General features: G+C 40.9%; 1 protein-coding gene across 3 annotated transcripts in view; it reads left to right on the top strand.

Annotated features, from left to right (window-relative positions):
• Tec (tec protein tyrosine kinase) overlaps nucleotides 1-16,429 on the top strand; it is a 65,703-nt gene that overhangs the window by 37,373 nt on the left and 11,901 nt on the right. The window contains exons 3-10 of one of the 3 annotated variants that reach the window (XM_035452789.1): nucleotides 548-629; nucleotides 1,264-1,392; nucleotides 3,253-3,293; nucleotides 4,173-4,345; nucleotides 6,487-6,552; nucleotides 12,164-12,218; nucleotides 14,266-14,345; nucleotides 15,963-16,096. In XM_035452789.1, coding sequence (XP_035308680.1) covers nucleotides 548-629; nucleotides 1,264-1,392; nucleotides 3,253-3,293; nucleotides 4,173-4,345; nucleotides 6,487-6,552; nucleotides 12,164-12,218; nucleotides 14,266-14,345; nucleotides 15,963-16,096 — 760 coding nt within the window. The remainder of the gene's footprint in view (nucleotides 1-547; nucleotides 630-1,263; nucleotides 1,393-3,252; nucleotides 3,294-4,172; nucleotides 4,346-6,486; nucleotides 6,553-12,163; nucleotides 12,219-14,265; nucleotides 14,346-15,962; nucleotides 16,097-16,429) is intronic. The other 2 variants (XM_035452790.1, XM_035452791.1) reach the window with 2 other exon arrangements.

Below are 16,429 nucleotides of genomic sequence, written 5' to 3'. Positions count from 1 at the left end.
CTGAAATTTATCCAAAAATATTATTTAGAAAAATACCAGATTAGAATAAACCTCAGGGCACCAAGTCTATTCATGGTGCTTGTGATTCCAGCACTGGGGAGGTGGAGACAGGTAGATCCCATGGCTTTTTGGCCAGCCATCCTAATCTACTTAGTAAGTTCTAGGCCATTGAGAGACCCTGTCTAAATAAATTAGGTAGAAGGAGTTTGAGAGACAATACCCAGGGTTGTCCTCTAGTCTCTACACACACACACACACACACACACACACACACACACACACACACACACACACGCACGCACGCACGCACGCGCACACACACACACACAGTTCCCACAATAATTTATAAAACACACACCCCATTTGATGTTGAAATTAAGAATTAGATGTGCCTTTGTAACTAAGAAATCTATAGGTTTCTGAAGTAATGCATTTGTGTTCAGCCATGCAGGAATCTTGTATTAATGCTTGTAGTATCATGGGCTCTGCTAGACAGAAGTGTTGTATCCAAATATCATTACTGGTTTCATCTTTTGTTTTATTCTAGGTTGTTCATGATGCTAACACACTTTATATTTTTGCACCTAGTCCACAAAGCAGGGACCGATGGGTGAAGAAGTTAAAAGAAGGTAAAAACTCATGCATTCTATATAATTTTAGGATATTACAAAATGCAGGCATATTGCTAATATAGCTCTTGCTTTTATAATTAATTATAGTGAATATCTCTCCAAGGACAGTCAGTGATGTTAAGGGATAACACACTGAAGACAGATTTCCTTTTTAAAAATCTTATTCTTTCTAGTTGAATTCTTTCTTCCAGTAAAAGCATGCTTCCATTTAATCACACAACGTGGTTGAAGGTGATAAAGCATGGACTTTTGTAATATCAGAATTTGTGTTTCCTAAGAAGTTGCCTGCATCAGACACTTGGTGTGGATGGAATCACATTTTCATGGTGAAGGGCTTACACAGCCAGTTTGTCTTGCTCCATACTCCTTTGTGTGATGGAACACAGTGGTAGTAGGCATTGATACTACATGGAGTAGCAGTGATTCACTTCTCTTCACACAAGTGTTTCACCAGTGAAAAGGGACAAAGAAAGAAAACCATCCAACTTTTCTGAATACTGAACGTGTAATATCACTATGGCATTCTCATAATAAAGCATGTTGGTCAAGGAAGATGTAATGATGGAAAGCTACTCACCCGAACTTTAGTTTGTTTTATTTCACTAACCATCCATATGTCTTTGAATTACAGAAATAAAGAACAACAATAACATTATGATTAAATATCATCCTAAATTTTGGGCAGACGGAAGTTACCAATGTTGCAGACAAACAGAAAAACTAGCACCCGGATGTGAAAAATACAATCTTTTTGAGAGTAGTAAGTGTTCATCTGATTCTGTAGTTGTGATGTATAGTTGTGTACTCCGAATAAGTATACTACTGGTATTGGGAGAAGTGATGGGATTTTGATTCTGATTAAGTAGCTCACACTACCTAGAAAAGTGCCAATGCAATGCAAGGTAGATAGAGCATCCAAGAATGATGGTGTTTACTTAGCAGTGGGCCTTATAGAGGCGAGGTCTCTTTGGGGAGCTTTTTTTTTTTTTTTCTTTTTTTTCTTTTTTTTCTTTTTTTTCTTTTTTTTTTAAATCACAACAGGAAGGCCTGTTAAAACGAATCAGTTGAAAGTATGGATCACAGGTGGTGGTGCATGCCTGAAATCCCAGAGTCAGAAACAGGGCAGGAAGCTAATTCTGTACCGGGACCCTTATAAGCCCTTGCTGTGGGAGGCTCTTAGTCATGAGCCAAAACCAGAGACCAAAAGCTACTAGTGCTGCAGAGGATGGGATGTCCCTCTCACCTGCATTGTGACTACCATTTGATGCAATGTCTGGGTTGCTGCTGTGGGCAGGGACAGCTATGATTCAGAGTTCCTCCCCTCTGAATCTTCTGGGGTGGTCACCCTGATGTTAACCTAGCACATTAACAAACAAGACGCAAGCTTCTAGGCTGCTGGCATTTGCCTATCTGGGTAAAGTCAACCCTGGCTTGCTGGAGAAATGACTGAGAAGTTACAGTTAGTTAAAGCTAGTAATTTGTTTGTGTATCATGTAGTAAGATAGAGGCAGCAGCTGGCCCAGAGCTGGCAGGCATGGTTCTGTGATGGCCCTGCAGGTGGCTGTAGAGATTCTTCTAACTCGACCATTCTTGCTCCTTTAGCACCTGAGTAGGGAAAGGATCCAGAGTGCCCATAGAAGGTTTTTTTTTATAGGGACAGAGTCTAAAAATGGCCCAATCCCTGATTAGAACTTTATCTATGTCCACTATCTGGGAGACCATGTGCCATACCAAACTCAAGAACTGTAGAGGGTGCATGCCTGTAATCCCAGATAGAGGGATAGACTGACAGAAGAACGGATGCATTTCTCAGTGCTGCCATTACAGTGATACCACTTTATCTACAGAGGATCTGTCCCAGGACTCCCAGGGAATAGGTCATTCTGAACTTTATATATACTATGTTCCGATACATATATACATACGTTCTAGTCATTAACAACACCAACATTCTTTTTTTTCTTTCCTTATTTAATCGAGACCTTTCAGCTTTTTAGATCAAGGGCCCACTTTTCCGCTTCTGTTTGGTGTATCCCAGGGCCAGCATTGCTATTCTTGCATTTGGGCTCATCACTCGGTTAGAAATGGTTGCTGTGCTGTGATACCACCACAGTTGATATGAGAGAAGAGATTGTAAAGTGACTAATGGCGAGGATAGTGGATGCAGTGTGGACGTGCTGGAGGGATGATTCACCTCCTGGGACGATGTGAGCCAGACATCTAGAGATTCTTATCACACTTCTCAGAAGAGTGTACAAATGAAAGCTTGTGAATTGCTCCATTTGATATTTTCACACTGTGGCTCACTGGAAAGTAAAGCCATAGATGAGGGAGCACTCTTGTAACCTAACTTACGCATTCATTCATCTAGTTTGCTGTGATGCTAAAGATTGAGCCCAGGGTTTCATGCTGCTAAGTGCTCTCTGTCAGACCCCAGCTCCAGTTTAGGTTTTGATTCTAAGAACAAGTAAGAGCCAGGGTGATGCTGTGTGGGGAATACTGAGATCACAGTGTTAGTATATGTTGGGAGCTGGGCGCAGTGGTTCCCTGCCTAGGGCTCATTCTCCACCACTAGTTCTTGTAGGATACCATTGTGATGGACATTTATTGGCATTTTCAGGTATAAGGAAAGCACTTCCCCCAGCACCAGAAACAAAGAAGGTGAGTGGTTTCTGCCTTCATGTTAAATCTCTAAGTTCCCTGCTCACCCAAGCCTTTGTGTTTTAGAAGGGCTGTGGTCTATTGACTGTATTTATGTTCAGTCATGTAATATTGCTTCCTCCCAAGAGCACCTTAGAGGCAGATCATTTGAATGGTTCTTGATGTCAAGACTGTCAATTTAGTTCTTTAGCTTTTATTAATGGGGTCCTGTTACCTTCTGACAGATAGATTGGCTTCAGGAGTCATTTGAGAGGTGTGACATTTTAAAGGACTATTTCTGTCTTAAGAACATGGCACAATAAAGGAGTGATTTAATGACCCAGTCAGTAAGAACTGTGGGTGGGTTACTAAGCTTTGGGTCAGTTGACTCAGCTGTAGCTTAGAACTTACTGGGTATAGTAAATACTTGACTTCGTGGTAGCATTGTAAAGAATAAACAAGAAAATGTTAGGTCCTGGATGTGTTCTTTCTACATTGAAGTCATAAAGAAATGCACATTGCTCTTAGATTGAGATCTGTTGACTCCACGATGCACTGATCTCCCAATGCCTGTGGTCTGTTAGTCTGCCTACTCATGGGTTTTCATCACGTCTCTCTCTGGAAAACTATCCCTGACCTGAGAACACAAAAGCAATCATCAAACAAAACCTTTGTAATAGTCAAGGCAGACTTTGCCCCTGCCTTGAATCTTGAAATCTTAAAAAAGTCCAACAACATCGACATTGTCATGGGAGGGCTCACGGGTTTTACTAGGTGAGTTAGACTAGACTTGAGACTTTACTCTGTGGTTACATGCGAGTCCTTTAGGATTTTACTGCTGCAACCCATGATCAGTTTCAAATGGAAGCTGAACTTGCCAACGTTCTCTTCTCTGCCTAGAGAAGGCCTCCTCCACCAATTCCCCCGGAAGAAGAAAATACTGAGGAAATAGTTGTAGCTATGTATGATTTCCAAGCAACAGAAGCACATGACCTCAGGTTAGAGAGAGGCCAGGAGTATATCATACTGGAAAAGAATGATGCCCACTGGTGGAGAGCAAGAGATAAGTATGGGTAAGTGTTTCCTTGGTGTGGGACTTGCAGTGGGTGCAAGTGACGTGCTGAGTGAAGTGTGTGCCCACTGTAAGACAGACTAGCCCAGTCAGCCATAAATTCAAGTAAACTACGAATTTGCAGCACCATGTGGCATACTTTAAAATTTTTGGATTTATTTTTGTTTTTGGTGATGTGCTTGTGTGCATGCATGCATGTGTGCCTGCCTGTCTAGAAAATGGTAGGCAAGTGCTCTATACTTACATAAATTTTCCTAAGAAATCGTTTATTGCAATCTTCTTCTTCTTCTTCTTCTTCTTCTTCTTCTTCTTCTTCTTCTTCTTCTTCTTCTTCTTTTCTTCTTCTTCTCCTTCTTCTTCTCCTTCTTCTCCTCTCTCTCTCTCTCTCTCTCCTTCCCTCCCAGTATACTCAGCATAATGGAACAACTTCTTTGAATTTTTCATTCTCTATGTAAATGTGCATATAGGTATACATGTTTATAAAATACATGTCTGTGTATATCCAGCAGCATTATTTGTGCAGGTAATTTAGGGCTTAAGGGGAATGACCATTGGTGTGTGCCTCCACACCTGACTTGGATTTGTCTCCTGTGTCTTTTTTGTTTTGTCTTTACAATAGGCCTTTCCTCTTTTCATTTTTGATCTGATGAGACCAGTTAATTTATCTTATAAAATGAACCATCATCTATATTAAGTGGACTGTCCCCTTCTTGGAATGTCTAGCATACCTCTGTGTCATCTTATTTTTGTAATCTGGTGGTTGGAGCTAGAAGCTTGGTTACCTGGAAGATGATGGTAATGGTGCTACACTGATGGTAATGGTGCTGAGGAAGCTCCTGGTTCAGGAGCTGGCCTTACAGACACATTGTAAAGTTCCCATAATGTGTATCCCCTCTTGACATTAGCATACACTAACGCTTAACACCTTAGACCCATTCTTGCCTCAGGAATTTCATAATGGTGCCTTTCCTAACTCCGCCATCACACCCACAGCAGTAATTCCCTAAGGAACTGCTTCATCAATGAGTGCATTTAGTTCTTGCAGGAAAGTTCTTGCAGCCATTTCTTAACTCTCATGGTTTTTCAGAATGAGTTATGACTGCACTTCCTCTGCTGGGGACAGTGGTAACCAGTGGTTTTTCTTGGCGTTGGATGCTTTTGTGTTAGGTTTCAACCTAAAGGAGCCACAATCTGTTTCCCTTGAGCGGAGCAGCCTATTAATTTGTCTTTGCTCTCTGACTCAGTAAAGCAATTCAAGTTCACCTTGAGTTTTTCCTCATTGGATCTGCAGTTTCACATCTCCCCCAAGGAATTCTGCCTCTTTTCAGTCAGAAACACTGTTTTACAGATAGTAGGTAGAATTCTGGGATTCTATTTCTTGGTGTATTGTCATTGCTTCTAGGCTTCTGTCAGTGTGATAAAGCGCACATGCGTGTGCATGCATACATGTATATGTGTGATTTGTGTGTGGGAGTGGTTGCACACATGTGTATGATGAGCTTTTAATAAAGGTTCAGTACCAAATAAAAGTTTAAAAAGCTTCCAGTTTCAAAAAATTATACATGAACATTGTAGCTCCTACTAACATAGACATTGTTTCTTAAACTGTAGTGTAGTGTACATAGGAGTCACCAAGAGTAAAGTGGACGGTTCCTTTGTACCACACAGGCCTTCTCAATTCAGATCTCTCAAGAATTTTCCTTTCTAACAAGACCATCATGGTACGAATACAGATGGCATAGGCTGCCCCTGGTAATGCTGTCCTGCAGAGCTTGCTGAGGTAGTAGAACAGTGGGTGACTTTGTCCAACACTTAGACTTTTGTGATGTAGTAGTTTCTTTAAGACATCCCTAGAAAGGATAAAGACTTGACCAGCATGATGGAATATTGGAAAGACCTAAAATTCAAGTTCACACCCTGATGAGAAAAATTGGTATAGTAATGTCCATACAGCTAAAATCTTTGTGAGGATCAGATATGGACTTACATAAAGTATCAGACAATACAGATACATTGAATTATTGGAAGCCGGGTTTTGTATAAACTTTAGGTAATGTGCTTTAGCAAGTCAGTTACATTTCCTTAAAAAATAAAGTCATTTCTATTTCTTTTCTCATCTTTTCTCATCTCATCTCATTCTAGGAGCGAAGGATATATCCCAAGTAATTATGTCACAGGAAAGAAATCAAACAACTTGGATCAATATGAGTAAGTAAGCCTTTACTTTATAAGTGTGGATAGCTAGAAAAACTAGTGTTTTCCTAATTATGTAAGACGATTTGATGATTAAGGGATAACATTAATGTCTTTAGAAAGTGCCAGCATATCCTTAATTCTGTTGTCTGACTTAGTGAAATCCAAAGACTTACCTTTATACAGCATTTTCCTTGAATATATTGTGTGTCAATGCCATTATATAAGCAGGCACAGTTGAACTAGATTTGAACAATCACAGCTCAGCTGAGTTTGAAATAAATGTCATTGTTCATTCACTCAAGGAACAACATTTCTCAGAGGGGCCTTTAAAAATATTCCATTGTTTCTTTTTTTTTTTTTAGATGAAAACAACAGTCTATGATTATAGTTTTTAAGACTTTGAAAATAGGAAAAAATATTACAAAGAAAATATTATGAACAAGAGTTGACCTCTGTCAACATTAATGATATTTTTCTTTTCTTTTTCCACTAAGCAGTGAGTGCATTATACGTTCACATTTCTTCCTGCCGTTAGACAGTCTTTGAAAATATTTTCATAGCTGCACTATAGCTCATTCAGTCATAAATTTATAAAATATTTGCTGAGTTTTTGGCATTGATCTAGGGCTACAGCATATGGACTCATAATAATGAACATAATTGTTTTCTTATCTGGGAGGTATCAGGTTGTTTCAGGTGTCTTTGCAACAGTAAAATAATTAGGGTAGCCTCTTCTTGCCGCCTTCAACCATCTCTCTAAAATCTACCTCATGGAAAGCCTGCGTGTGTGAACTTTGTTGAGTCTCCTGATGCATGCTGTCCGACCACTTTACAGAAAAGCTGTACTTCCTATGCCCACAGGCAGTGCGTGACCAGATTTTAATGTGTGACTCATAGGTGTCAATCCTCTTGTAGTCCTCCTGAGGTAGGATGTGAATATGACATTCATTCCCTTAAAACAGCAAGTGTTTCTCTGCCATCTCACTGTGATGACATGAGCATACCTCAAAATCTAGAAGAAGACCAACAGTGTCTAAAAGTCCCAGCATCAGCGGCATGATCCCTTAAAGTGTAGATGGTATACAATTACATACTATACAGCTCAATTTACCAAAGCAGACTGTGTGCTTGACAATCTTTCCATAGGACTGTGATGGAAATGAAGAACTTCTTTTATTGCCTAATATTCTTCTCTGTGTGTAGATACACAAATGCTTACCATTGTGCTATAGTAGTCCATACTATTTGTGTGGTGACATGGGTTTGTAGCATAGTGCTCAAGAGCTGTTGCCTGCTTCATGTAGTCTGGGGGGTGGGAGGATGGAGAGGTGGGGATAGGTAGTAGATTATATGGGCTACCAGGAGCATAGTGGTCTATATGGGCTAGGTCTTTTAAATGTACTCTGTAAGGCTTCCTCAACCACAGTTGCCTGACTATGTATTCCTGAGGGTTCCTTATTGTCATAGATAATTGTGTACAATATGGTGGTTTGGCTCTTAAATGTATTTTAGGAAAATATAATGAAATCCTTAGAAACAGGGAAGATGCCCAAAGGCTCAAACTTGAACTGATTTGAAATGATTGGACCAAGAACTAACTGACAATTTGGTTCATGGAAACCAAATAATCCTGCTGTAACTATGAAGATTCCTTATGTCTCACGAGATTTCAAATAAGGATTTTTAACCCTCGAGTTTGTAACTAGGACATGAGTGTTTTGGTTATATTGTCACTTGGAAATGTAATCTCTCTGAAGAATTTTTCTCCTCTCCATTTCTCTAATGTGGGAGTCCCCACAGCATTCTGGGCTAGGGACAGGGATTCTAGTTTGGCATTATTCCAGGCAGTCAAGCTGAAGTCTGACCTCAAGGTAGGTAGAGACCCCATCTCCTGCTTTTCTCCTCCCTATGCTCTGGTTTGTTTGTTTGTTTGTTTGGTGGGGGGAGTAGGACAGCCCATTAGTAATACATCTTCCACAGCCTGGTGGATGTTGAATAAGCTGTTTTTCTGCTTGTTTGGGCCAATTAGGAATCCCAGGCTGCAGCTGCCCTTGGGTCAGACCCAGGACTACCAGGGTTGTCAGTAACCTAATTTGACCTCTACACTCTGCCAACAGTTTGAATACCAGAGGTTCAGAAAAATCCCCATAAGGAAAAAAAATAGGGAAACTCATTAGGATGGTCAGAGGGAGGTGTTCTTGGGTGAAAGATGTTAAAGGAATAAGGTAGCCAAAATGAAATGGCAGGAGCAGCAGAATGTGTAGGAACAGCTCTGAGTGGGCCTAGGAAGCAGGTACAGAATAGAGAAAAGATAAAAATGTACACATGGTGGGTTGGTTGTGTTTCTCCTTCAGTTCTTTTTTTCTTGATTGACTCTTTCTTACTCGTCCTCCCCAAGAAACTTGGTCATAGTCTGACATTTGCAGAAGACTGGGTGTCCTCAAACCTTCTCTTCCCTGGCCTTCTGACACTGCTGTTAACATCCCATTCCTCAGGAATGTTGTGAGCTATCTAGCCATTTTGAAAAATGAATTCATTCTAGAGTATTGGTACCTGAGGAAAGGATGACAAATTACCCACAAATCTTGGGTATTGTTTCCAAATGTAGCTTTCCTTCAGCAAAAGGTATTAAACTCCAATGAGGCATCTCCATGCCTTACAGAGAGGTATGTGCTCTGGCATCTCTGTCTCCTTATACCCTGCAGATTCCTTCACATTCCTCTTGTGTGTGTCCTACTTCCTGACAGGAAGAATTCATCAAAGGTTCTTTTCCTCTTGCCTGGGGACAGGGACAGGAGACACAGAGACAGAGAAGCTGGGAAGAGTTGCTACAAAATAGCTATCAACAGTTAATTCATCTATTTGTTTATCACTCGATATACCCTAAAGGGTCTGGGCTTGTATCTTATATTATTCAGCTGCACATCACTGTAACAAAATACCTCGTAAAGAGAAAGCTTTTACTTTGGCTTGCAGTTTTGGAGTTTCCGTTCCATGATCTATTGATGCTATTGTTTTAGCACTGTTGTGAGAAAGAAATCATGATGGTAACATGCACTAGAACAAACCTGCTTGCATCATAACCGGAAAGCAGAGAAGGGTCAGGGGTGCTCTAGTTCCCTTCAGGGGTGTGCCTTTATGGCACAAGGACTTTCTGTAAGGACCTATCCATGAAAGCTTCCACAGTCTCCTGGTAGTGCCACTCTGGTCACCAAGTTGCTAATACACAGGCCATGGCACACACTGGGTAGAAACTATGGTGTGTCCCGAAGATGGAAGGATCTTTTGGGGGAAGCTATAGGCGCTGTAAAAACAACTCATTAGAACAGGTTTCAAGGAGCTTTTTTTTTTTTTTTTGTGCCACAGATTCCTTAACTCTATAGTTTCCTTTATCCTTTCCCAGGGTCTGGAATTTAGACTGTGAGGAAGGGGCCTTTTTGTTGTTCTGGGTATCTTATTATCATCTTAAAGCCACATTGTAGCTCTCTCAATTTTCTGCATCTGAACCTTGCATCTCTTGCTCTCACTTTGAAGATGTAAAACTGGATCTTCTATTTTGTTGACAAATCAAAACTCTTGTTAGTTCATAGTGTATGAGATACCCTTTCTTGAGTAATTTTTGTGACAGTTTTGGGTATCTGGTAAATATTTCTTATACAAATAGAAAAGCTTTAGCAACAGAATGTATCTATTCTAATTTATCACCATATTTCAGTTGCATTCAGAAATGAATTGATCATAATGAAATGAACTGATCATAATGGCAGTTTTGTTGAATGTGGCCTCATTTCATAAAGTGTGATAGACACCTTGTTCATTCCCAGGCCTGGTTCATCATTGCAAGGTCTGATATATTGCAACTTCACCAGGCATTTAGCTGCTTTCTAAAAACATTTGGATGACAGACACCTTTTCTTGTCTTGTATTTTGCTGGTTGTGACTTGACCTTTCTCAATCATGGGGATCCCTTTTATTTTCTTGTCCAGGGTGTCTGGGACCAGAGGCCTTTTGTGTGACAGACTTCTTCCTGGTGAGAAGCAAAACACACACACACACACACACACACACACGCACGCACGCACGCACGCACGCACGCACGCACGCAGTCACTCACTCACTCACTCTTACTCAGCTAAAAACAGACTAAAGTCCAACTTGGTGAACCAATGAGTTTCACTGCTGTTACTTACAGGAATATGGGTGAGGGATTACTTACAGGAGCAGAAATGACTCAAAGACAGCTGTATCACCAAGGCCCACCCAGCATGGGTGACAGCTCACAAGAGCTGGGAACCTGGAGCACACTGCCCAATCTGCAGGCAGCTCAGCAGGTTGGAGAGTGTCCTGTCCAGGTGACTCCATGGATCTCCTCTAGACAGTTTGGCTGGTTTCTGCTTCTTGTCAGCAACTGGCCAACTTATCTGATAGTCCTCTTTGCAGCTTGTCTTGTCTGAGAAGGACTCTCAGCAGTCTTTACTGTTTATTCTTGGGGAGGGAGGGGAAATCAGTGAATCTGGTCAGTTTCAGGAACTTCCTGAAGCTACTCTACTTGTTTACCTTCTGTGTAAAGGAGCTTCCTGCAAGATGGGACATTTTAATCTCAGAGAAAAGTACTACACAACCAGGCCTTTTATGAAATGGCTGAGACAATAGTGGGAAATATAGATGCCCAAAGAGGCCCCAGGAACTTTAGGCCATTTTTAATTTTTAGGTATTCGACAGTGATGGAGGATTCATTGTCAACTAAAAAACATTCAACAAAACAAATTTAATATTGAAGGGCAGAGAAAGCTAGTCTTGCTCCTAGTCACACGGAAGGATGATCCTTGGGGAAGCTCAAAGGGTAGACTGTCTCTGGGGATGAGGAAGACGATGGCAGTACACAGAGGGAGTCTTCACAAAGGCCAAGAAGGGGCAGATCTGCAGGGCCTCAGGGTGTGGACCAGGTGGGGAGGTAGGGTGAGTGCTCAGACAAGGCACAGAACCGATGTGCTGGTGATGGTGGCCGCAGGGGTCTAGGTGTGCTGGACATCAGAAAGTCTGGAACACCCACGTGGCCTCTTTTTTCAGTGTTGTTCCTTATTTCTTGACTTGAGATTTACATGAAATTCAGTGAATGGGTACCACAATGACCTGATAATCTGCCATGCTGATGAGATGGGGACTGGAATAAGATCTGATTTGAATTAAAGACAATAATGTAAAGTAGCATTTCCTGCATGTGTTAATCACTGGAGTAAAATTCGTCCTTGCTATACGTGTGGTCATTGGAAATGATTTGTTGTGTCGAATGACAAGAACAGGTGAATATGGCACCTCTATGCCAACATACATAGAACTTGTATAGATAGATTGGCAAAGCTGTCCTGTGACAAATTCAGGTTATGCCATACAAGTAGCCTTTGATTCCATTTAACAGAGGAGGGATGTCTTCCTAAGAACGTGGGCAGGAAAAGTCTGGAGACATGGACATGAAAACGTCTTATTGCTGTGGAGAATGTGGGTGATGTCTTACTGTGGTTGTGTTTCTTACATTTGTTATTGATAAGCTGTATTAGCTTGTCAGTCTGACTAAGAATGAAAAATAATTTTCAAAATCTGATAAGCATTTCTTTCTGATCAGATGGTATTGCAGAAATACCAACAGAAGCAAAGCCGAGCAACTCCTCAGGACAGAAGTAAGTGCTTGTCTGCATTTTGCATGTTGCATTTCAGCACAGATTAATTTTAACAAATCCTTCACAAGTGGTTCTCTGTACTTATTCCTAAAGCCTGGAGGGGCTGTGATATAAATTTACAAGCTGTCTTTCACATTACTTAAAAGAGAGTATTGGAGTGTTAGTACACTGTAACAAAGAGACAAACTCAAATGTCAAAACCACATCACTTCATAATTATGAAGACTTACAGACCAAAGTCATGGTCAGTAGCATTGGTTCCTTCTGGGGGCTGTGAGGGGAGGGTCTAAGTCCCTCTCCTTGCCTTGGAGATGGCTCTTCTCCCCCGTATCTTCATCTTCCTCCACACACGTACTTCTGTCTCTGTCTACATCTTCTCTTTTAGTAAGAGTACCAGCCGTACTGAACTAGAGCCACCATGATGAGTTAATTTTAATTTAATGACCTGTGTAAAGCCTTATGCCAGAGTATGCTCATATTCTGAAGCTTAGGACTCTTTGGCGTGCAGCAGAATGTGAATAGGCACCTTGACATCTGCATTGTGAAGTGGCGTCCACCACTGAGCACCCGCCCACCTTTCCTACTGGTTGATCAGTTGCTACTTTGACTTTAATACTCCAATGTATTTTCCTTTTTGCTTGAAGTTATGTTTTAGAATAGTTTACATTAATGTTATGAATATATTTTGTAAGTTAAAACTTAATAGTAATAGTCACAATGACTTAAAGTGAAATTAGAGGAAAAGAATGTATACAAAGAGGAAATTGCACTGACCTGAGAGAAACCCAGGTGCTCTAGAACAGATTTAGTCTTTTTTTCTTTTATCAGTCTGTAAGGCAGGAAAGTGGGCTTAGAAGCTAAAGTCTGCAGCTCCCACATTTACATTCTAGTTGTTTTAGTTAGTGATAGCTCAAGGCGTTGCCTCTTCTGGGTGTTACACCAAGTCTTTGCTGAGCACTGAGTATAGTTAATAGGACAAGGCTCATTCCCCTCCCCCAGGATCCTTACTGGCTTCCCAGAGACCACACACCCAGACAGCTAGAGGGTGCCCAGTACCTTGGCAGCCCCACCTTCAAATTCCCTGACTGGCCAGGTAACCTAGGGAAAGTTGTCTCATCTTTTTGTGTCCCTTTTCCTTACCTGCAAGATAAAAGAAGAAAAACCAAGACTATTACTCAAATGACTGTATTAAATACATTTGTATATGAGAATACGTTGGAAAAGAATTGATTTTCAAAACGGTGACTCATTAAATTTTTTACCAATGAAATAATGATCATAATTACTGTCTCTAATTGGTACCAGTTAGGCTTGTGTGGCCTTACTTAATTCCACTGTCTTTCTTATAAAAGTTACATTTCAAGTATGAAACACATTTTTCATCTTAAAGCAATGTAAACCCTAAAATGTTGGTAGAGAAGTCTCTAAGATGTGTGGTTTCTGTTTCTAGCCCTTCAACTGGGAATCTGATGGGAATTTAACCATTACTCACTCAATGGTTGTTTGTGTGTTTGAATCTCTGTTGGAGTTACTCCATCTCAGAGTGTATGGTGATACTTGAACTGAACTGCAGGGGAATCAAGGGTAACACATTCTTGCTAAGAGCACCGAGGTATTTACCGGAGAAAGGCTCTCTGGATAGGAATTGACACTGAGAGCAACTGAAAGTTCCCACCACTCGTGAGAATGCTATGAACTGGAAACCCAGAAAGAGATTCTCAATGATTGTTTTCACAAGCCCAGGGCTTACAGCACAGTGCTAGCTGCCTGGTGGCTCTCCCAAAGCCTTAAGACTCTCTAGCCGCAGGCCCCACTTCAGTATGTATGAGATGTTGTAGTTGGGAAATGTCTGTCATCTCATAGCCCTGGAGTTTGAGGCAGAAAGTCATGTGGGTGGAAAGACTAAGAGGCTTTATTGTTGCTCTTGTTGACAGCAGATTTTCTACACAGAGGATGATAATCAATTGATAAGATTAAACCCTTAAATCTTTACCACATCATCAGTAACTGGGATTTTAAAAAGAAATGTCTTAATTTGGATTTTTAGGATAAAGAAGGTGGTTTTATGGTGAGAGACTCCAGTCAACCAGGCTTGTACACAGTCTCCCTTTACACAAAGTTTGGGGGGTAAGTAGTTAAGTTCTAGTTTTTAGTTGTTGCTTTTTTATTCATTGTATGTGTGAGGTATGGGGGTGTGTGGCATGTGCATGTTACAAATGTGTGGGTGCAGGGGTGCTCACTTGTGCATGTGTGGGTGCAGGGGTGCTCACCTGTGCATGTGTGGGTGCAGGGGTGCTCACCTGTGCATGTGTGGGTGCAGGGGTGCTCACCTGTGCATGTATGGGTGCAGAGATGCTCACCTGTGCATGTGTGGGTGCAGGGTGCTCACCTGTGCATGTGGAGACAAGAGGTTGACTTCCAGATATTTTCCTCAATGGTTTCTCCACCTTATTTACTTTAGTTTTTGGCACAGGGTCTCTCACTGTGCCTGGATCTCACCAACTGGCTAAACTAGCTAGCCAGTGAGTTTTTGGGATCAGTCTATCTCTCCCATCCCTCAACCCTGTGCTAACACTGCAGTTACAGGGATATGCCAGCATATCTAGCTTTTCTAGAAGTCCTGGGAATCCAAACGCATGTCCTTTCATAGCAGACATGTTATCTGCTGAAATATCTTCTTAAGCCCCATATTATTTTTTAATTCAGAGTTTTTATATGAACGTCCTGTGTTGCTTATATGTGTTCCTAATTTTCAAAGTAAGATACTCCATTTCAGCATTAGGGAAAAAAAAATCTAATCTTCATTTCTAAAACCTGGCTATATTTTGTACTTATTTTTTCAGAAAATTTCCCTATATTTTCTCATATATATGTATATGTGTGTATACATACATACATACATGTGTGTTGAGAATAGCTATGGGAGATTTAGTAGCATTTATTGGATAACTGCTATGCTGTGAGCTACACACAAAGGAATCTACACTGAGTAGAGTAGGCTTTAGTAGTTTAATGAGGGCCACAGAAAGGCAGTCAAGACACATTTCAGCCATTCTTAAGTGACATCTAAGCTGAGACCTTACAGCAAGACAGGAAACACCTGAGAGAAGGGAGGGTTGCTGACTCAGCAGTGAGAGAGGTGATGGTGAGGGCAGGGAAGCACTAGGAATGTCTGTAGTGGATTAGAATGACTGAGACAACAGGGAGAAGGGAAGGAGAGGCACCCGAGAGGTGGAAGCAGACTCCGGGTTGTGTAATGGCCAAGGAACTCCAGCTCTACCGTAAGAGCAATTATGAACCATCTCGAATTTAAAGTATGAGATGACTAGAGATGTGTATTCCAGAAAGCTATCTACAATAGAATGTAAATATTCTTAAGTCTAGTCCATTCCCTTAGAGAAGGGAGAGTGTTCTAGGCATTGCAGGTCTATGTCGCTGTGGGACAGAAACTAACAGTAAATTAAAATTCCACTGCTGCTGGCTAGAGATGGGAAATGTTCTTGTTTTCATTCCCATGCAAGCAGTCAAGTTTATTATTGTGATCACTTTCAAGACTTTCACCCGTTGATGTGAGTTGAAAAGCTAGAAGCATGGGAAAACTAATACTTGTGTCAGGAATAGAAGGATCCAGTAGAAAGAGGTCATAACAAGGCTGCCCTGTAGATAATATCTGCGAGTGAAGTTCCATTATCTCAACCTGGTTGCAATACAGTGTTTTGTTCTGACTTTTTTTTTTTTTAATAGAGAAGGTTCATCAGGTTTCAGGCATTATCACATAAAGGAAACAGCAACATCTCCAAAGAAGTATTACCTAGCGGAAAAGCATGCTTTTGGGTCAATTCCTGAGATCATTGAATATCATAAGCACAATGCAGCAGGTGAGTGAGCTGTGAGGATCCTTGAGCACAAGTAACCACATGATCAGATATTGTGATGAATTCTTCAGAAGGTAGGTTCTTGTAGTTATCTGTAAAGTGTGATTGATGTAAAAACTATTACATATTAAGAATATTCTAGATCCAAAGAAAAACCAGACATTGTATTAGATTTCATAGAAATGCCATTTCCATCACAGGAGTCAAGGTCTTTAATGTATGTGGATATTCACAGCTCATAGCCTTGGCACTGAAGGAAAATTCCCCTTTATGGACCTACTTTGTGAGCAACCCAGAAGGCTGAGGTTGGTAGTCACTTGAGTCAGAGAGTTCAAG

The sequence above is a fragment of the Cricetulus griseus genome (genome assembly GCF_003668045.3).
Source record: "Cricetulus griseus strain 17A/GY chromosome 1 unlocalized genomic scaffold, alternate assembly CriGri-PICRH-1.0 chr1_1, whole genome shotgun sequence".
Taxonomy (NCBI): domain Eukaryota; kingdom Metazoa; phylum Chordata; class Mammalia; order Rodentia; family Cricetidae; genus Cricetulus; species Cricetulus griseus.
The sequence above is the reverse complement of the archived record's forward strand: the minus strand, read 5'-3'. Positions and strand labels throughout refer to the sequence as shown.